This window comes from Plutella xylostella, chromosome Z (assembly GCF_932276165.1).
Source record: "Plutella xylostella chromosome Z, ilPluXylo3.1, whole genome shotgun sequence".
Lineage (NCBI taxonomy): Eukaryota > Metazoa > Arthropoda > Insecta > Lepidoptera > Plutellidae > Plutella > Plutella xylostella.
The window spans coordinates 8,207,390-8,230,186 of record NC_064012.1 but is presented as its reverse complement, the minus strand read 5'-3'; the positions used below and the strand labels follow the sequence as shown (position 1 = coordinate 8,230,186).

The following is a 22,797-nucleotide window of genomic DNA, read 5'->3' as shown; positions in this document are numbered from 1 at the left end:
CAGTATTTCAGTCGGCAGTTTACTACATAGAACAACGCGGACTCGGGTGTACCCTTGGGAAGCGTCATAGCGATCTTTCTTGATACAAAAAAGTCTGCCAATTTTTGCGGGGGGAAATTTTACCGTTTACCATGATTATGTCTCATGGGACATATCATTATGAGTTTTAATTCAGAGCAATATAGGGTTACGTGAAGTGACATTTAATAATGAACACAGTGTCTTCATTTTTCTTGCCAATGGATGTAACAATTATCGATAAGTGTTATCGATGAATTCGAGAACATAGGTTAGAAATACTAATTTCAAATTAATTAGGTATAGTTAAATTTAATAAGGAATGATTAATAAACTAAGTCACCCGCTTTTCGCTGTACATTTATACTCACGTGATAGGTCGCGAGCCGTATCGCCGTTTTTGAATGAGTACAATGCACTGAAGTTGTCGAGTAAGTGGGCAACCCGACGGTCAGATGCTTTCAAGCCGCCCCTTCGGGTGGCCTCTGACTAGGCTTAACGACTGCTGCCGAAGCAGCAACCGGGACCCAACGGCTTAACGTCCCGTCCGAAGCACGGAAGTGTCCAGAAAAGAACCATTTGAAATCGGTAACTCATGCTGTACCTACCAATGGCTGACCGTGTCAGTTGTTGCTTAACCTCAGTGATCAGTTACGATTACTGAAGCCAATTCGACTACGGACGCTTCCCAACTATGACCTTTTTTGTCGATTAATACATATCTATATACCGGTACATCACTATTGCATTTTTTTCACATTGGTTGCTAGGAAACAGCTAATAATAATAAACCATGACCAAATCTGTGATCAAATCCGGAATCCGGATATTCTATGAATTGAAGCTGTCATTTTAGTATGTAAACAAATCATTTTCTATGAAACGAACGCTTTGCCAACTAGATTGAGTCTAGTGAAAATTGAGACTGCAACTAGTTTTTATAAATCGGTGGGCCTTTTTGGCCTACCACCCCGCCAGAGGGGAACGTCTGCCTATTTCGTCTCCAGACCATTCATACTCAATGGTTTACTATTTTAGTCGGGACTTACTGTCCCATCTGAAATTCAAACTAATACAGATAAGAACATTGAGTACCTTTTAAATGTAACTAACATAATAAATCACATTATACTTACTTTTTGGTTTTAAGTAGTTTATATTTGAAATTTAATACACATCAAATATCTATTTAAATGCCCAACACAAAACTATCTGTACGCAAAATGCACATAAGTATTACGTGTATAAGTACGTAAAATATCTCTTTTAAATTTAAATAACTTTTCCGCGCAAGCTTTGCATCGCCTTTCTGAACCCTTTTGCATATTTCCACTCATCTATTTCCACAAAGAACCCTAATAAAATATCTGTACCGATTTATTAGCTGGACCAAAATAAACATTAAAATTTATAAGTACTACAGTTATGTAGGAATCGCTATTACATCATTTACAACTGTGTTCAAAAGGCACCTACTATGTTTCAAAATAGATACTACAAAATATATTTTAATCTCTCGGTTTTTAATTTATCGTCACAGAATACGTAACACTAATATGTATAATATTGCCACTGAATATTTTAAGTTGCAAAGTTTTGTTAACTAACCACAACACATCGTGGTAAGTAATACTATATTTTGGTTAAATTTAACTGTTAACAATAATAAAAACATGTCTACAATCTATTCAAAACTGATCAACAATACAATATAATATATTTAACAAGTTATTGCAGTATCAATTCCTTACGTTTGCTAGTGCACATACAGCCAAATTTATGATACGCCTCAGCCCGTCAAACTTCAACTTATCTATCGTTTAATTCTACCATAGACAATTTGTCTATGCTTCTACTATGTAAAGGATACTTGACACATTGATTAGAGCGAGTAGAGTACCTACGTAGCTTCAAAAGTTACGCAAATATTATAAAGAATGCTGAGAATGCCTGCAATGTAATCTACTAAACATTATAATAATCTCTCGCTCTCGTGTTCTCTACACACACAGGCATGCACGAGTTGTGCATGGGATAGTTTTAGTTTAGATTTGAAATTAGAATGCATGATTTTATTCCTCGATAGTACTTACATTTTATAGCATAAACTAAGCCTATTTATTTGGCGACTAGAAGTTTCACGGGCACCACGACCATAAGCCAAAATATAATTAAACAAGTATTTGTGTAATTTAATAGTGTTAAACACCTGCTAAATATGGTTTCAACGATTAACATTCAAATAACGATTTTGTGATATTAAAACAAACTTTTAGTTTAAAAGACATACCTAAACTGTCTTGCCATATTGTAAACGTATTGCACCATGTAACATAGAGTTGTATTAACATTGACAGCTACAGTGAACAGAACACGTAACAATTGGAATGTGGGCAAGGAAGGCTGACATCAGATACGTATATTTTTCTGGATTTTGTCGCAGTCTTCACTGCAGATGTAGTAAGCGTATGCGTATTGCGTAGTCTATGTTGGTGTTGAGAAGTCAGCAGTGTCCTGCACTAGCTAGCGCCGCAGCGGGGTCGCTGGGCGCTTGGTCTTCTCTTTCAGGATCTGTTTTTGACTCGGTGATCTGAAACAATAGGCTTCCGTAATACATGCACTCTCAACAACGTCAGCTATTACTATTATGTGATGCTTCAGCGCCGGCGCAGTTCAGTGATAATTATTCTTTCGTACCTTCTTTCATAAGTGTGAATACGTTCAATGTTCATAGATAATGTATGAAAGAACCGGTACTGAAGCATCATTGAGTGAATGGGTCTTATGAACAACACTTGTTACTTATTGTACACTTCATAGGACGATTTTTGCACATTTTTTGATAGCCCGGTGGATAGGCAGCCCCTTCTCCCACTACGCGACTGCATCGCAAGCCTTGTTCACATATTATGTAAGTCAACGACGCGTCGAAGACTCGTTTTTTATAGGCGATCATGGGTTGCGACGCTTGAGAGTCGCGTAGTGGGAGAAGGGGCTTACAGATTCTGTCTTATTTGGGGTCAGATGGTGAGATGTCCTCACATTTATTTATTGAATATCCAAGGCTTCCAGGGTGTACTCACTATTCCTGGGCAGGATCAGCGGCTGGGTGTCAGCCACCGTGCACGAGTGTAGGCTGTTGTGGAACATGTAGCTGATGCTCAGGTGTTTCTCGTCGCCCATGCACGGGTCGTAGAAGCCTGGCAGCTCCGACTGTGGACGGGGAAATCAGTTGTTAAGCGAGAACATTAGTTTATACAGGGGGTTGCAAAATTGGTATACTAACCTGAAAGGGGAGGACTCAGGCGGTAATTCTGAGCACAAACCCCCTATGTCTCCTCCTTTCGGCTTACTATACAAATTTTGCAACACCCTGTACAAAGTAAACTCTTATTACTATTTACCACATACGCTGATTTATTGGTAGTATGGATGCTTGCTCACGTAACTAATGACTGGAAGGATGGATAGACACAAGGGCCGTAACAGGTAACTCCCTACCAGGTGCTACATACGGATCGGCTGGATCGACGACCTTAGATAGGATACCGGTACTGTCTGCACGGCTAGTATGGCCATAATAAGACAACATGTGAAGTGACTGATTAAATTGAGTCACTTTTTGATATCAGTCTTAAATGCTAGCATAGGGTGTACATGGGACTCGTTTTATTTGTGTGATTCGGCATTAGTCCCAGTGACACTGTAACTTTTCTGCTCTGTGCAAATAAGTTTTTCAAATGTTATTTTTTTCCGAAAACCTCTCATTTGTGGTTGTTGTTTGTATTGTCTATGGTTTTTTGACAATTAAAATGTCACCAAACGTCAAACTTGAAGAAAATTTTGACTGTTTGGTGCTTTCGAGAGTTTCGAGTGTATTATTTTGGTAATATTACTTTGCTTTGCGCTACCCCATGGATTCATATTGGCTCATTAAACTACTTTATTGAGTTTCTTGGACATCGTCTCATCAAATGATATACGACCAAGCTTGCTCCCGACCAAGCACGCTCAGATTCCTTGGGAGCTCCTGCTATCGGCAGCCGTCGATGCATCGGATCCCTGAGACGAAGAACAAAAACAGCATGCCACCTGACTGATGACCCACCCACTGTCTACCCGGACCCAGGAGCTAGAAGGCCTTGAGAAAAAAGCCCGGGCAGGATCCTGACGGGCGCAGAATATCATCTTCGATGCTTGTCCCACGGTCTGACTAAATAATATTTATATAATCAATGGAAGGAAAAAAACAGTAGGTAAGTGCCAGTACCCGTGACATGTTATTATTATTGGGCATATGCACACAAAACAACTCAAAAAACTTTTTTCACATGGCACTACTTGGTCGGCTAGGCCTAAACCCTTCCTTCATTGGAAGGAAACCCCTACCCCAGCAGTGGGGACGTGATGGGTTATGATGATGATGAAGCGGACAATAGGAGTCATAATCTTAGTTCATAAGTATAACTAAAATCTAATGAAACATTTTTGTTTGTTACAGAACATTGAAATTGGTTTGTAGGCAAGACGGAAGATGGTCAAAACCGGTCAGAAATTGATGCCCTAGACACGGTTGGAGAGCTCTTGTTGACAGAAACCACCTGAATGGTGAATGGTGGTGCTGAATGATGGTCAGATGACATTAGCAACCTTGTGGTGAAACAATGAACTGGAGCGGCACCGAACTGAAAAAGTTGAAAAACTTGGCATTCATACTATGAGACCCATTTGATGACTGATATAAGCAAAGTTCAGACTGATTATTGTGATAGTTGATAACTAAGAATACCTAATATGCTTTTATGGTGTGTGAAATAGTATACTTTTTATAATTTATTAATTAAAAGTTTAATAAATGTTTTACTTACCAAAAGAAAATATTATATTTTTATAACCATTTAAAATAGTTGTAAGTACATGCTAGCACACCCACTTATTTTTTTATAGTTAGTGTGTAGTTGATAAATAATAAAGCCTGACTAGGGTTTGTCACTGTGGTGAAAGGATTAGTCGCTGACTACCCGGTGTGCTGGATGTATTCAATGTACAGTTTATATGATTTACACTTCATGAACTCCACATTTCAAACTATTCAATTAGCCACTTCATCTCAGTTAGTGTGTTGTTGATAAATCATAAAGCCTGACTAGGGTTTGTCGCTGTGGTGAAGGATTAGAATGAGTCGCTGACTGCCCGGTGTGCCAGATGTATTCAATGTACAGTTTATATTATTTACATTTCGTGAACTCTATATTTAGCATTCAAACTATTCAATTAGCCACTTCATTACCTACATACTTTGACGTGAATAGGCAAACTTAAAGTATAAGTATGGGAGACAACTGAAAATCTGTGGTTTGTTCCTAAGGGCAAATATATGCGCTGCGTTGCTTCCCTTTTGGTCTGCTTCAACACACACTTTTCGCTTCTTAATTTAAGTGTACAAATGTTTAAGTGGAGCAAATTAATGTCTATCTATCTAACTTATTAGCACATGTCAGCGACAGGATTTGAATCCACATCTCTTCCGTGAGGGGCGGGCGCTTACCCGTCTGAGCTAACACCGCTACATATAAGTAATATGATATATAATTTTAGTCAAATAAAAAGAGGATGTGTGTTTTGACAAATGTTGTTTTTAAAGCATTTTCAACGGGTTATTAGAGTCCCGGGTCATCCTCCTTATAAGTATTATAGTAATTTTCCTTTCCTGCATCTCTTCTTGTAGAGCAAGGATGAAATTAACAAAAACTAAACAAATAATAATTTGTGTCCACAGGGGTATAATCGTGACAGTTCTGACATTGCGAAAAAGAGACGCTTAGCTACATTAAGCGTAAGAAAGAAACGTTAAGCTGTAAATGTTTTTTGTCCTTTTTGCTGTGGCGCCTGTTTACGTCAGTTCTCTGTGCCAAACAATGAAACAAATGAAAAATCTGTGCCAAACAAAGGCTGACAGTTACAACAAAATTTTCTAAATGCTATTTATTTTTGATTTGCTAGTGATTTGTGGGTGTTTATTAAGTTTATTAGACTATTATCATCACTTAACGAGTGTGTGACATGGGTGGGTGGATTTTGTTCGGTTGTACAGAGTATATTGAACGAAAACACGATGGAATGATGGATGAGATATATTTTCACATGTAAGTAGATACTATCAAGTTTAACAAGCTTACATTCATCATAGTACTATCTATTGGCTCGATTTTAATATAAAACGATACTAATTTTAATACTGTAAGGTCTTTTAGTATCAGTTTTAAGTAAAAATTACGAGGTACCATATCATAACAAATCACATGGGGTTGCAAGTTATTGAAAATTTATTTTACCCACAAATATTATAGTATGCAAAGAAAATACTAGAAATTGTAACGGACTCGGGTTGGGTTTACAAATGGGGCGCACGAATTCGGTTTTTGTGAAGATTGTATTTTGTAGAAGTCATTCTCCTCTTTCAAATGAGGTGCCTCTCATTGTGAGGAATCGTTCGTTTCTTTTTTTTTCTTCCATGTGTGATTTCTTCTGTATAATATAAAGTTTATTGTATTGATACGAAATACGTGTTTCCTTTAAAAAAAACCCCATCACATATTTGGCCCACGATTATAATGCTCATGCTCATCCATTTATCTCTTTCATAGGTTTCCGACAGAAAAAAAAATATCAAGAAAATGGATAGACATTACCGGTCGCCAAAATTGTGTTCGGCACATTTTGAAGAGGATTGTTTCGATTGGACGAAGACAATGAATTATACAATCCACTCAGTTTGTGTATATTAAATAATTATATTGAAATCAAATAAGTATGAGTAAAGTTTTTTTTCTTATATCGTCGGTTGACAGGAAAAACTCACTAAGGCTGATTTTTCAATATTCAGATAAATGTTATCTGGGTAATACAAACATTGAGAAACATTGAGACGCAACAGCATCAAAATTATTTCCCAGCAAAACTTTTGTCTGGCTATTGAAAAATTAGCCTTTAGTGTCTTTTTCCTATCAACCGACGATATACTCAAGTTTTGTTTTTGTTATTATGATAAGTTAAATTTCCCCATATTTAGGTTTTATTTTTTTGTCGGCAACATCTATGGTTTGAGTGAGAAAGAGAATAGTGCACACGGCGATTGCGAATCTATTTGTAGTTGATCTGCGTTTGTGTCACATGTTATCACCACCTTCGAATTTGAGTGATAAAATGCTACCTAAACAAATGTCAAACTGAGACAAGTGTGGACAAATTGGTACACCCGTGTTAGGAAATAAGACAAATCTTCCAATCTCGCTGTCAAAATTGTAACTCACATCTTGTAGTGATTATTTCGTGTTGGCCATGTTAGCGTTTGTGAGGACAACTGGTATCACACAATTTGTTGCAACTAGCTGTCATTTATATCTTGTCGCAGCCATACTGTGCTACGCGTGCTGGATGAGAAAGGCCCAGGACACAGTATTGAGGCGCCTCTTTCGTGAGTTCTATGTCCAGCTGTGGACTATTACTCTAAAGCAATATTCCAATAATAGCTTAAGCCCGCGAGCTACGTATCGCCTTAAAAATATCCTATGAGTTAATGAAGGGTTTAAGCTTCCGCTATACGAAATTTCATACAAAAAACCTTGTCGTTGTCTTGTGAAAGAGTAACCAACATCCATGCTCACATACATTTCGCGTTTATAACATTAGTAGTAATACCCTAATTACACCTACAGAGTAGAGTGGCCGACATAGTATCCTCGGCCGAGTCGAGTCGGTCAATTGCTCGCCGTTCATTGGTCGACGATCGGCCTATACTGGGCCTCTACGGTACGAGATTTGCTATTTTTGAGAACTAAAAAGGTTTACGTTTTCTCCTGTCATCTGCATACATTATCTGTCAAAAGTTTCATGATAGTTTCCGCTAGAGGCGCCACTTAGTATGCGAGAAAACGTAAACGTTTGTAGTTTTCGCCAAACTATCAAACCTGTACTAGACCCCCTGTACTCAGTAGGTGTAACAAGGGTACAAGGATTACCTTGCTAGCCTCAAGCAGCTCGAGCCTGGAGTCCTTGACGAGACACTGCACGGGGATGGTCACGTCGATGACCTCGCACGGGCCGCCGGGCGACAGCGGCGGGCTGCCGTCGCCGACTGTCTCTGACGACATGTCGTGACTTGTCGCGCCTGGAATACGGGGTGTGGTTTAGATAGAGAGATAAGTCTTTACTGCACACAAATCATCATCATCATCATGACGATAAGTCATTATTGCACGCTCATCATCACGACCCATCACGTCCCCACTGCTGAGACACGGGTCTCCTTCCAATGAAGGAAGGTATTTAGGCCTAGTCCACCACGCTGGCCTAGTGCGGGTTGGTGGACCCCAACACAAGCAAGCTTGTGCTGAGAGAGTGTGGTCGCGTAAGTGGGCAACCTGACTGTCTGATATTTTCAAGCCGCCCGTAGGCCTCTGACTAGGCTTAACGACTGCTGCTGAAACAGCAACCGGGGCCCACGGCTTAACGTGCCGTCCAAACCACGGTACAATTTGCACGGATTGCAAACACAATAGAAATGAAATCCAATGCGGGTTGGCGAGTCGCCAGCGCCCATCCGTTGAGCAGAAGGGTGCATTGGAGGTTGGCTTGGACCCGATGATGTTATTGATTATCTTTTTACGATAATGACTGTACTTATACCTACATACGCAGGATTAAGGTATATGATATACCTTGAGGTAATTTTCCATAAAGTGCCTTCAGAATTACGAGCCCTTTCTTCTTTTCTTCGTCACTTTTGATTCTAGAATGTGTTTCCCTCATTAACTCTATTGTAGCCAACGCTTGTCGCTGCATCTCTTGTATTCTGGAATGAATCATACAATTTTAATTAAATTATTTATGGGGGACATAGAAATGGCAGTAAGGGTAGTCCCGTACCTAATATACCTACTTGGTAGTGATTTGGACATTCGAAATTGTTTTAAGCTTTACCGTTATATCTAAAGGTTAGCGTTACATTCAGGTAAGTTGTTTTTTTTTCCTTTTCAACAGCAGACACATGAATAAAAGTAATATTTCATGAACTAACAGCTTGCATCGTCAATCATAATATACTGTAGTACTTAAAATATACCTGTGCTACCACAAACTTTAAACACTGTTTAACAAGTGTTTAAAACAAAATTTGACAGATTTTGAAGGCGTTTGACAGCGCTAAACACCTGTTAAATATTGTCTAAGTTTTTGTGGTAAGGCTACGTGTCTAAGGTCCTATAACAGACAGACAATCATCTTCTTTCGGCTCATCCTTCAATTTGAAATCATTGGATGTAATGTACTGACCGTTCAAAGTTAGCCTCCATAGACCGCTGCCGCTCGCGGTCCACCCGCTCTCGTTTGATCGGCTCCAGAATGAGTTTCTTCAGCACCAGCCACGACACCAGCGGCACCACCGTCGCGTAGAACACGGGGGAGGGCATCACCTCCTCGCAGAGATGGATGGGGAGAACGATGGTTTGTGATGCACATGTCCATCTATGTGGGAGGGAGGGAGATGGTATAATAATTATACTAGACAATGGTAGCTATTCTGAAGGCAGAAATTCAAATTTTAACGCTGTCGAACTAATACATTTTACAGGTTTTGACAGCTCTAAAAATAGAATTTCTGCCTTCAGAATCGACATCATTCTATGGTCAAAGAAGTGTCGGGATAGAATGCATGGTGTGTACGAGGGCGATACCGAAATGATCGGGAATAGAAAAAAGTACAAAGATATCATAATATTATTTACTTTTATTGTTTTTCAAAGTAGTCTCCGTGACATTCAATGCACTTTTTCATTCGATTAAACCAATCATTGAAACAGTAATTCCAGTCTGAAGTGGATACTGTCAAAACAGCTGATTTGTAAGCTTCGACCGCCTTTTCTGGGCCGCTAAACCGTTGACCACGTAGCATATCTTTAATTCTTGGGAATGTAAAATAATCATTGGGGCTCAGATCAGGGCTATACGGAGGATGGTCCATCAACTCCACGTTTTCCATATTTAAAAACGTTCTTGTTTTGCGAGCGGTATGAGAGCATGCATTATCGTGGTGAAGGATTATATGACGATTCGGGTTAGTTTTACGAAGTTCTCTTACGACTTTCGGCAAACAAACTGTTGTGTATCAATCAGCAGTAACCGTCCTTTGTTCTTGTAATGGAATCGTAGCCACATGGCCAGTTTTCGATACAAACGAAGCGACCATTTTTTTCGACACGCTGCGTGAGCGAATAACTTTTGTTGGCTTGACCTCACCTTCGAAGACCCAAACTGCCGATTGATGTTTTCTTTCGGGCTCATATGAATAAATCCTCGATTCATCACCAGAGACGATATTGTAGACAGCATTTGAACTGCCTCCATTGAACCGTTGCAGAGCAGATCGACACCAATTAACACGAGCCGACTTTTGTTCCTCGGTCAAACGGTGGGGCACCCAGCGCGAAACTAACTTCTTGACACCCAGTTCTTCATGTAAAATGGTTTGAATGGCTGTCATACCAATGCTGAGAGAAGCCCGAATCTGCTCGTATGTCACATGTCTATCTTCTTTTATTAACTGGCGTACAGCATCGATGTTATCTTGTGTTACCGCTGTTTTTGGCCGACCAGTAGAAGGGACTGTGGTAAGAGAGGAACGTCCACGGCGAAAGTCAGAATACCAACGATATATAGTCGTTTTACTTGGTGCTTCAAGTTTATAAATAGAAACAAGCTCGGCGAGACATTGTTCTTGAGATAAACCTCGACGAAAGTTGTGAAAAATTATTGCACGGAAATGTTCCCGCGTAAGCTCCATTTTTTACACCGACTTGTCAAATTCAAATGGTCAATACTCTTTTATTTTTTACTTTTTTTAAAATTCGAAAATGGAATTATGTTTGAAAAAACACTACATTTGATACACCAAAAAGGTTTCACTCTAATTTATTCCTAAGTATTCTATTCCCGATCTTTTCGGTGTAGCCCTCGTAATCGCAGTGGCTTCTTCTTACTGTTATAGATAAATTTAACTAATGTAAGGCCAAGACATTGGTGAGTTGCGTCGATGCAGCGTCGTCCCTGCCATATTTTATGACCGTTTCTTCGTTACGCAGCGCAATGTACCAATGAGGTTACCCTAACGTTAAATTTTGACGACGTTTGGACCAACAATGTGTATATTTTGCGTGGGTATAGTGAGATCACTCTTTCCCGGACACCGGAGAAACTTCAAACGCAAAGCTCGCGGGCACATCAAGAAAATAATAACAAAAATGCAATGCAGTAATAGAATAAGTAGATATATTCAATCGCTTGAGTCGCTATAGCTGTAGTGCAATAATAAGTTATTAAATATGTCTTTTTTTGTAATTTTCATAATATTATGCACCTGCAGGAAACTCAGGGGGACGTTTTACTATGAGAATATATTTTTTTTTATTCTGAGGAGACTTTTGGACTTGAATTACTATGTCTATGAGGACTTGAATTTTATTAAGACCATCAAAAATTCGTAGAACAACATTTCTTTAGAATGACTTCGAGATTTCCTTTTTACAACACCCTCTATACGTGCTCATATTAAGAAAACCGCACTTACTTGAGTTTGAGCATGACGCCGGTGGGCACGCCGACCATCACCGCCGCCGATATGTTGCTGTGCTGGGACACCTTCTTCTCCGCGCCGTACTCCACTATCGCACCGAACGTGCCGGCTCTGTGAATAGAGAAACAAAAGAGCAAGTGAAAAATGTGTTTTAAAAATTGCACTGCATTCAAGTTAATGCACTTGTAACAGTTCGCTTTAGTATTTGATAGGTAGTCTATTAAAATGACGGGTTTTACAAGGCCTACTTATATTCCTGTCCGTACGGGTCGGGTACGTAATCTACATAGATAAACACAACTATACTGAGATTTGCTATAAATAAGGCGCTGTGATTAGTTTCACATTCACGACCTGCGCCGCCGTGTTGGTGTGAGTGTGCCGGCCGGGGGTCGAACCCGGGCCGCCTGTTGCACAAGCCAGAGAGACACTCACTTGAGCGCGAGACGCAGCTTCATATCGTGCTGGGGCATCTTGTACATGAGGCTGAAGGAGAGGAACGAGTGGGGCGAGCCGAGCTGCGCCGCCGTATTGGTGTGGAAGCGCTCCGAGTGTGCCGGCCGGGGGTCGAACCCGGGCCGCCTGTTGTATAGTATAAGGCAGAGACATCTGGCCCCTCTCAGAAGCATTGTTACTATGAGAGAGGGGTCAGGTTTCTCTGCACATGACAGAGCGACTTACTTGAGCGCGAGGCGCAGCTTCATATCCTGCTGCGGCATCTTGTACATGAGGCTGAAGGACAGGAACGAGTGGGGCGAGCCGAGCTGCGCCGCCGTGTTGGTGTGGAAGCGCTCCGAGTCGCGTACGTAGGTTGTCGTCATAGACGAGCCGCCTTGTGCGCCGGCGCGGTAGGTTAGGTAGCCAACGGAGTGGGCGTCTAGTTGAAGTGCCATTGCTGCGGGTTGGAATAGAATAGAATAAATGTTTATTCAAGAAAACAACTTTTGAAAAAAACGTACAGTCAGCTGCATAAGTAGCTATACACTTTTGTACCTTGTCAATCTGAAACCGTCTATCCATTCATTGAAATGTTGACGGTTCGTCAGTTTGACATGGTACAGAAGTGTATAACGACTTATGCAGCTGACCGTACATCCCATAAAACCAAATGTTAATATGGTTTAAATGGTAAGGAGTCACACTACACAACAGAGGGTGTGTTATAGATGCTGTTAAGTGCTCAAAAGTGATATAAGTATAGTAGAAAGAGATGAGGGCGAAGGAAAACATCGTGAGGTAACCTGCATATCTAGATTTAGCCACCAAATCGCATTGGACCAGCGCTGGTGGGAAATTATCCAAGCTTAGGAAGGCAGTTTAACATGTACAAAGGCTCCATACGAGAGAGCCAGGTGCAGGTACTTGTGATGAGTGCTTAAATGTAATTAAGGTAAAGCATAAAGATACGAAGTTTTCTTATATGCAACTATTAAAAAGGAAACAGTACTCACTAGAAATAAAACTCGGCGAGACCCCTCTTGGCGTAAACTGCAGTACAGTTCCACAATTCAGGAACATAAGTCGGGACAACGTCCTGAACAGTTTGAAACCTAACAGGGGCCCATTGCCGATACCTAGTTCGACCTCAGTCCAACCCTTTTCAGAACTAAGGTGACGGTTCGATAAATTGACTGCTCCGGTTCCTGAAATACAAAGAAATGAAAACCTTAATAAATGTCGATAGACTCTGCTGGAAAGTTGATCAATCAATTCAAAGTTTGTCAGTGTTATTACCATTTCAATAGCAATCAATAGTGAAAGATGCAAAAATATTTCGTAAGAAACATGATAGAAAGTCCATACCTATTCCATTCTGTGTAGAAATATTCCCAGACAGCGTCATAGTATCTCGTAGGGTTATAGGCGCATCTATGGACTGCTGGATGGTCATTCCCGAAACTTCTATTGTTGGTAATATGGACGGTTCCTCCCTAAAATAGTAAAATAAGACTTGAGACCTTTTTTGCTGATTTACAAAAACGTTACGTGAATCATTAGAAATTAAGTGTAATGATAATGACGTAAATCTTTTGTGTAATAATTATACTTACGGTCGGGATAACCTTTTTGGATTGCGAGGAAAACATACCGAGATTATAGAGAGTATAAAAGTTGTGGAGAGTAAAAACTAAAAAATGAGGCACAGCAATGGCGGCGACATGAGAGAGTTTGGGTGCGTAGGTGCGTCGTGATTGGCACGCGGCGGCGGACTGACTTACTTTTAGTGTGAATGGCTCGTCGCAACAATGAAATCTACTTACTTTTGGTGCCTCACTTTTTAGTAAGCGAGATTCCCTCCGTCTTTTTTTCTACTTCCATGCTTGTATTGTACTTAATTGTGTTTGATTACGTAAATAAATAAATAAAAATACTCACAAGATATCATACTCATCGTAGTATTTCATGAACATGTCCGTAGCATTGATATTGAGGGTGATGGTGCCGCGCGGGTTCGCACTCTGCTGCAGTCGGCGGTCTTCTCTCTCTCTTTTTAACCTGAAGTTTATTACAAAACATTTAACAGAAACACACAATAGGGAAGAAAACCAAGTGAAACTTTGGCAGCACAATCGAGTGTGCCTTTCAGTTTCTGACCAATTAGATCTGGGGAATCGCGCACAGTCGCCTAAGGAGCCATCTGTAATTAGCTTTTATATTTTCTCCCCATTAGAGCAGAGTAGATTATGACAGATTAGACATAGTCCATGAACGTATGCGAGAGCAGAATCTGTTTGATACTGTGCTGCGCGACCTGGGTCCGAGCATTAGCCTAGGCTTAAGGGATGATTTAAGGGCTTAAGGGCCGTGTCCGAGCCGGGGCACTTTTGTATGATGTTTGGCACGAGCGAGCCACGTCACGCATGAAACTTCATACAAAAGTGCCCCGACCCGTACACGGCCCGGCCGGTCTAATATAAATCATCCCAAACCCATGACGCAATCGAACAACATTGTGTTAATCGCATAGTGAAACAAACATATTCTAAAAAAACGTGTGATAATAAGTATTCAAATTATTTCACAATAAGGTTATTTATCAAACTATAAGAAATAAATGATATGAGGGGGTAATTACCTTTCGTATTCTTCCCTTATCTCTCGGGGAGTACGTGTTCTGAATATGACCTCCCATCCGTCTACTTCTAGGCCTCGTTTTCCTGAATTATTCAAATTCTAGTTTAATAACAATGCATTGCAATACTTATATTTATTTATACTTTTAATGCAAAATTTATAAAAGTAATGATTACAATCAAGGTGAACTTAATAATCATAGCATTTCCACCAGTCAAAGTATAAAAAGGTTTTTTCTTCTTGTAAAAAAAAAACACTAGAAAAGACCTTACAAATAACGTTTTTGATACTGTAGTTAAAACTTTTAATATCACAGGAGTAACATAAGTAGCATGAAATTGCAATTCACCTACCCAAAGTATCGTAAATGGCTCTTTTATGCTGATCAGACAAGACTTCGTAAGCCTCCTTGACCTTATTAAATATTTGTTCTGCCCATTTTAGTTTGGTAGGGTCGGTACTATGCTTGTCAGGATGGAACATGCGCGAGAATCGACGGTAGGCACTGTTGATTTCTTCTGGAGTCGCCTAAAACATATAATGTTATGAATATAAAGAATTAGAAGTGGTTGTGCACCACTATTTTAATAGGCAATGAAATGCAGTAAGTCTGAATGGTTAGCAAGCCCAGAAAAGTTCATAGTTTTAATATGAGTGATGTGGTATCTGATTCTAGATTTCAAAATCCTTTACAGAAGGTATCATTTTACATCTAATCTGAGCCCCTAGTAAAAAAAATTTTAATTAAAATACATCCTCATAATACAGAATCACATCAAAACTAAAATTTTCATTGTGACAACAACAGTTGACCTGTATCGTACACCCGAGTCTGCGATGTTCTATGCCTGTATTGCATAATTAATGAGCAGCAGTTTTATTGGAACTAACAATACAATTAAAAGTATATTTGTGTTAATTTAGAGTCATAAAGTAAAAATAAGTGCAATTCATAAAAAATTCAATATGATGAATAAAAGTATTTGAGTTGAATTTCATTCAATATAGTCTGGTTTCATTGACTCCCACCATGGTGGGTGGTCAGCCCCTGTATTCTGTAACTCCAGTGGCACTGGTTCAAAACCAATGGCTGTCAATAATAACTTTTTAATGACTAACGTAACTTTAAAAATGTTTGTGTTAAATTTAAGCATTTATCATTAAGTTTCTTTAATATTTTTTTCATTAAGATTGGTTTTTGGTTAATTTGTTGCTATGTTGATTTCAATTATCATTGGTACCACCAAAAAGCTACAGAATAGGTACAGGGGCTAACCACCCAGTGTTTATCACCAACCAAAAAGAATGAAGACTACTCTCCGTCCGTATCAAAAAATGAACATAGAACATGCAGTTGTTACAGCCCAACATAAGAGATGTGAATAAAATTATTTTTTATCACTACTTATATTCCATTCCACGGAGAAAGACATCTGATACGGACCAAAACTACCCTTATTCGAATGTAATAAGGGTTCTGTCAAATGTCTTTCCCCATGGAATGGGATATAACCGATTAATTTTACTCAACAATGATAAAAATTGAATAATGATCTTCTGTAATGAAAAGTTCATCACCTAAATTGCGAAGCTACTAATTAAATCTACTATCACCCTATTAAGTTTGGATCTTATCTCACAGGGCCAACCAGTATAAGTAATAATAGAACACCGGCTAAAATCATTAGACTAGGATCCAGCCATTACATTTGCATCTCTTTTATGTTGGGCTGTACTTGGGCTGTGTAACTATTGGTATAAAATGGGTACCTAGTTATATACAATTTTAGATTCATAAAAAAGTAACCTAAAAATCATATCTTTTCATTTTATTACCAACAATGGCCTATGAAGAATAAACCAATGGTTATATCAAAATTCAATCTTTTTCTTATCATTACCGCAAAAAATACATGAAAATCCTATGCCGTTATATAATAATCATGCACAATACAAAATGATGAAATGAGTGTGACTAGACTTACTGATTTGGACACATTTAAGAGCTGATAGTAATTATCTTCTAGCAAAATAGCATCCCCTTCTTCTTCCATTTTATCTCATTAATTTAGCTCCAAATTTATTAAATAAAACCGACGGTTTTGGCAAAATAAAGATAAATTAAATTTTCTTCTTTACCGCGGCTGCGTTTCAAAAGTTATAACATGGCTGCGTTCCAAAAGTTGGTAGGTATGTACAGATCAAACGACAGTTTGCGAGACTGTTTTTCGAGTTTTCGAATGCACACTATACAGCCTGGCAAATAAGTTTAGATTTGTGCATTTGCATTTGGCTAAAGCTGCGTACACACCGGGCCAACGAAGGCCAACGAACGGGTTTCGTTGGCCTTCGTTGGTTCAATCTGGACGACTTAGCGAATGCCAACGATCGCTCGTTGGCCTGTGCCAGCGATCCGACGCGTGGCGGCAACATCAAAGAAATCGAGCTATTTGAACAAACTCTGTTTGGACGGTCGCCGAAGGCCAACGAACGAACGCTCAGTTGAAGCAAGTGAGCGTAGTGTGTAGACGTCCAATTGGATACCTAATTACTTGGATATTTCCCACCAAATCATGGAGAAAAACAAAGAATGGAGCAACGACAAAATGTTTTTATTAATATGTCGATTAATATTGATGTCGTCGTCGGCCATGATTAAATTGCGAATGAAAGAGAAAAAGAACCGGAATCCAGTGCCAACGAACGTTCGTTCGAGCACTCATTGTATTTGGACGTATTAACGAACTCCAACGAACATGCGGAGCCAATGCTAGCGAACGATAAATATCCTTCGTTGGCCGTTCGTTGGCCCGGTGTGTACGCAGCTTAAAGCAAGGAACAGTTTCGGCATCGGACCGAAACGGATGCCTTGGCACCCGACCCGAACGCAAACCATTCTTACTATAGGTTATAGATACAGTGAAACTATAAAGTCCTGAAATTAAATGAGGGCACTGCTATCTTTCATGTAGCAACCCTATATAGCGAAACATAACTGACTTTGATACTTGAAATTTTGCCTGTTAACTTCCTACCTATTTATGTATTTTAAAAACAACTTACCATCCACAAAAAAGCTCTTATACAAGCTAGAAGGTGTTAATATGGAGGCTAATAGTGAAACCAATAAATATTTATTTAGATAACGTTATTACAACTGTATAAAAAAACTGGATCTGTTGACGAAGGGCACACATAGTAAAGACATCAATTTCTCTTTTTGGACGACCAGTTCTGTTTCTTCCAGGAGTTAGAAATATTCCATATTTTGCCCTCTTTGGCACGCTGGTCCGATATAACTATAAAATAAAATAAAAATCTTTTTGAGTTACACAATGCCCCCCAAATTCACACAATGTGAATTTAGTAAGTAAACAAACATATATCTTCAAGTATCAAAATGTTAAGGTTTGACTAAACTGAAACCAGATGAAACCTACAATCAGTGGTATGTAAACAATGTTCGACTTGGGCTCTAAACCTAGGTTTATCGATAAATGAAGCGTTGGTACTAATAAAAAATGAGTTATTACAATTTGTACAATGCTACATACCCGTCATAGACGCTGTACGAGCGTAAACATCCTCCAAATTCGACAAAATGTGTCCAGCTTGATGTTCCGCTAAACATAGTATTAAAACTCGATAAATAACTTCACTAGCTTGACTACGTATATTTTTCTTCATCTTCCTAATTGCAACCAAGCGTAAATTGTTGCTTTTATCTTGATTATCCTTATAATTCTGAGTTATAATTAATAAGAAAATTCAAAAAAACAGCCAACCGCCTATTGACATAAACAATTGTTATGACTTTTATGTTTCTTTTCTAATGGTGCCAGGCTCCTGAAAATTTTAGTTCCTCTAACATTAATTTCAGGACTTTATAGTTTCACTGTACCTTACATTACATTATGCGTTGCGTCGTCGCTGCCATACATTTTGGACGATCGTTCCATTGTGGCGACGCAACGCAACGCAGCGCAACGTACTAATGTGGCCTCGCTCTAAAATGTTTGGTTACTGCAGAAGTTTCGCGGCTAACGCGGAGCCGCGGATAAAAGCAAGTTATCAGCAGACGACCGATGTCTCAAGCCCTCAGAATAATAGTTTTGGTCTCTTCTGTCAGACTGTCATACTTAACAGTTTGACAGTTAATTTACGAACGCACGTCTGTATTATTTGTGTGCGTGTGTGTAGTCGCCATCGCCAAATTTTTCGATTATTTCGGATTTTTCTTTGCCAGCTGGGCGGCACCTTTTCTTTTACTTGTTATACCGTGTGTTTAACCTTATCAGTAAATGTAACTAAGTAAGCTGTGCCCACCAAGCGTTATTTCCCTGTGTTTTATGAAATCGAAATCATGTAAGTTGTGTTCAAGTTACTTTGTTTGCTACGTGGAAAGTTGAATGCTCGTATCTATCTTTCAAATCAATATTTTACAGCCTATCCATTATTGTTTATATGAAAACTAAATATTTTAGCTATCCAATTAGAATCCAAATCTTATTGATAACATGTTGGGAAAAATAAGTAAGAACTTAATTGTGCTGGCAAAGTGGAGCAATATTAGCCCCCACATTTATTTATTTACGTACCTGCGTACTGTTTATAACAGTATCTTAACAAAACGACTGGTCTACAAATGTTACTCAATGTTTAGTGTAGTTTTATTTAGAGTCATAGTCAATTTAAAATAGTTGGATCTGCAACCTCATTTCACCTTATTTCCTGCAAATATTATGTACCTACCACCAGATTATGTTGAAGCGAAATGATTTATGCATGAATGTTTGTTTTATTCACAAAAAAACATAAATTGGTAATCTGGCTTTATACTTCTACAAGATACTTCACTGAAGAGTGTTTCTAATCTCTAAAAATCATGATTATTACAGTTCAAATGTTGCTGTTATGTTATGTTAGCTATCTGTTAAAACAGAGAGAAGTTGACTGGATGTTGATCATTAGGAGAGTCCTATGTCCAACAAAACCAGGCTAAGTTGAGAATCAACGAGTAATCAATGATGACTGTATGGTTTATTATTAGATTAAGGCATATAATATTAATAGCTATGCGAATGAAATATTTATTGGTATCAATGCACTAACAACATGTAATATTAGATAAATTACTAACAAACAGCACTGCTACATAATAAAACTTATAGCAAAATTATGATTTCAGCTGTTGCGAGTTACACTTGTCTTTATTGCATTAATATTGTTTTAATATTATGTTAGTCTTACAGTACAAAAGAAAATTAGTACTAGTATAATTTTGGTTTGTTAACAATCTCCAGTCCTACTTACTCTAGTTTTTCATTTGAGTTTGATATTTTATACAGTAATCTGCATTTGAATTTAATTTAAAACTTTTTAAATTAAAGCTTATTTTTGCCAATGTAATATTTTCAAGCAAACTTCTTCTTAGTGTATTGGTGACAAACAATAAAACTGATCTAGGGTCTCTCATCATACGAGGGCTACACCGAAAAGATCGGGAATAGAATACTTAGGAATAAATTAGAGTGAAACCTTTTTGGTGTATCAAATGTAGTGTTTTTTCAAACATAATTCCATTTTCGAATTTTAAAAAAAGTAATAAATAAAAGAGTATTGACCATTTGAATTTGACAAGTCGGTGTAAAAAATGGAGCTTACATGGGAACATTTCTGTGCAATAATTTTTCACAACTTTCGTCGAGGTTTATCTCAAGAACAATGTCTCGCCGAGCTTGTTTCTATTTATAAACTTGAAGCACCAAGTAAAACGACTATATATTGTTGGTATTCTGAGTTTCGCCGTGGACGTTCCTCTCTTACCACAGTCCCTTCTACTGGTCGGCCAAAAACAGCGGTAACACAAGATAACATCGATGCTGTACGCCAGTTAATAAAAGAAGATAGACATGTGACATACGAGCAGATTTGGGCTTCTCTCAACATTGGTATGACAGCCATTCAAACCATTTTACATGAAGAACTGGGTGTCAAGAAGTTAGTTTCGCGCTGGGTGCCCCACCGTTTGACCGAGGAACAAAAGTCGGCTCGTGTTAATTGGTGTCGATCTGCTCTGCAACGGTTCAATGGAGGCAGTTCAAATGCTGTCTACAATATCGTCTCTGGTGATGAATCGTGGATTTATTCATATGAGCCCGAAAGAAAACATCAATCAGCAGTTTGGGTCATCGAAGGTGAGGTCAAGCCAACAAAAGTTATTCGCTCACGCAGCGTGTCGAAAAAAATGGTCGCTTCGTTTGTATCGAAAACTGGCCATGTGGCTACGATTCCATTACAAGAACAAAGGACGGTTACTGCTGATTGGTACACAACAGTTTGTTTGCCGGAAGTCGTAAGAGAACTTCGTAAAACTAACCCGAATCGTCGTATAATCCTTCACCACGATAATGCAAGCTCTCATACCGCTCGCAAAACAAGAACGTTCTTAAATATGGAAAACGTGGAGTTGATGGACCATCCTCCGTATAGCCCTGATCTGAGCCCCAATGATTATTTTACATTGCCAAGAATTAAAGATATGCTACGTGGTCAACGGTTTAGCGGCCCAGAAGAGGCGGTCGAAGCTTACAAATCAGCTGTTTTGACAGTATCCACTTCAGACTGGAATTACTGTTTCAATGATTGGTTTAATCGAATGAAAAAGTGCATTGAATGTCACGGAGACTACTTTGAAAAACAATAAAAGTAAATAATATTATGATATCTTTGTACTTTTTTCTATTCCCGATCATTTCGGTATCGCCCTCGTATTGATGGATTAACCAGTCACAATCATGTCTCTCAATAACTTGATAACTTCATAAGTTTAGTGTTCTACAAGTGTAAAACTATTTTTTTTTTTACAAAACTTGAATAGCCTAATGTTTTTAAGTATAAAATTATAAACTCAAACTCAAATGCCTTTATTCATCTTTTATAAAAACAATATTTTCTGATTAACATATATTTTTACTAATTACTCTCCACTCTGTGTCTATTATGCCTGTTTTTTTTTGTATTTCAGCTTTTACTTCTTATTATTAAAGTGTTTTGGTTTTTTATTTAAACCTTCAATTAATAACACTATAACTATAAGTACAATATGTAGATCTAGATTAAGATTATTGCATTCTAATATTGGTAATCAATTCTTTACAGTTAATGTTTGAGCCAGCTACAGCAATTTCAACTTATCATTTATCAAAAGGTATGTGTTATTATATTTTAATTCACAAATTAGGTAAAAAATCACATTTTTATTTGCCAAACTATACTATACCTAAATGAATACTTTTTGAATCTGCAATTTTAGCCTTGTTTCAGTAATCTTATAAATATGTAGTATTGGAAGTTATATTGAATGGAATTTGCAATTGTTATTATTAGTTTAAGCTAGATCATAAAAACAAACTACTGGTCGAATAACCACTATTTCTGCAATACTTGGCTGTAGCTATAATTTACCTACCTAGATGATAATGTTTGTAACAAAAAGGCCTGACTCAGACACATACACAAGTGGCAATAAGAGTTGTTAGATGAAAATGGCCATAACTTTAGATCAACAACTTATAATTTTAATTTTAAACAGTCATGATCGATGAGAGCAACATGCAGTTAAACACCTATAAAATCTCATTTATTTTTAAATGAATAAGAGAAGGAAAATGGACTGGGAAAGGGAATAATACAGGGGATATATTAGAAAAAATATGTTTTAAAATATCAAAAATATGTAAGTGATATACAGAACACTTATTATATACAATTATTTTGTACAGTAATCAACTTCAAGTTGACCAGACAGTGCATTGGTTAGTAATGCTTTCAAGAACCCCATTTTTAATCCCTGTTATAGAACTTATTGTATCTGGAAAAAAACATAGGCAGTACCAATTATTACAATGATTTTGGAAAAACGCAACCCCTACAAATCATCAAAGTTGTTGAAGCGGTGCACCATTGCCTGGTATATATTAGAAGGTGTGTTATCGTTATCACAAGATCTTATATTTCGCCCACTGATCTACTTTATTACTAATAAAAAAATAAAACCAAAATGATAGATCGTA

The 22,797-nt window shown here is 38.2% G+C and overlaps 1 protein-coding gene and 1 long non-coding RNA gene across 2 annotated transcripts; one reads left to right on the top strand and one right to left on the bottom strand.

Annotated features, from left to right (window-relative positions):
* Positions 1-1,042: 1,042 nt before the first annotated feature.
* Positions 1,043-16,895, bottom strand: LOC105388773 (dnaJ homolog subfamily C member 11). Its single transcript, XM_038122011.2, has 13 exons — positions 16,708-16,895; positions 15,076-15,250; positions 14,724-14,805; positions 14,024-14,143; positions 13,451-13,578; positions 13,099-13,290; positions 12,329-12,542; positions 11,642-11,758; positions 9,352-9,543; positions 8,739-8,872; positions 8,040-8,188; positions 3,102-3,231; positions 1,043-2,608 (listed from the first exon to the last, which is right to left on the bottom strand). The coding sequence occupies exons 1-13, from the start codon at positions 16,774-16,776 to the stop codon at positions 2,583-2,585; spliced, it is 1,728 nt and encodes a 575-aa protein (XP_037977939.2). The 5' UTR covers positions 16,777-16,895; the 3' UTR covers positions 1,043-2,582.
* LOC125491316 lies at positions 3,580-4,887 on the top strand. The gene is made up of 2 exons (XR_007268221.1): positions 3,580-4,274; positions 4,520-4,887. It is a non-coding gene; the product is annotated as an uncharacterized LOC125491316 (long non-coding RNA).
* Positions 16,896-22,797: the final 5,902 nt, after the last annotated feature.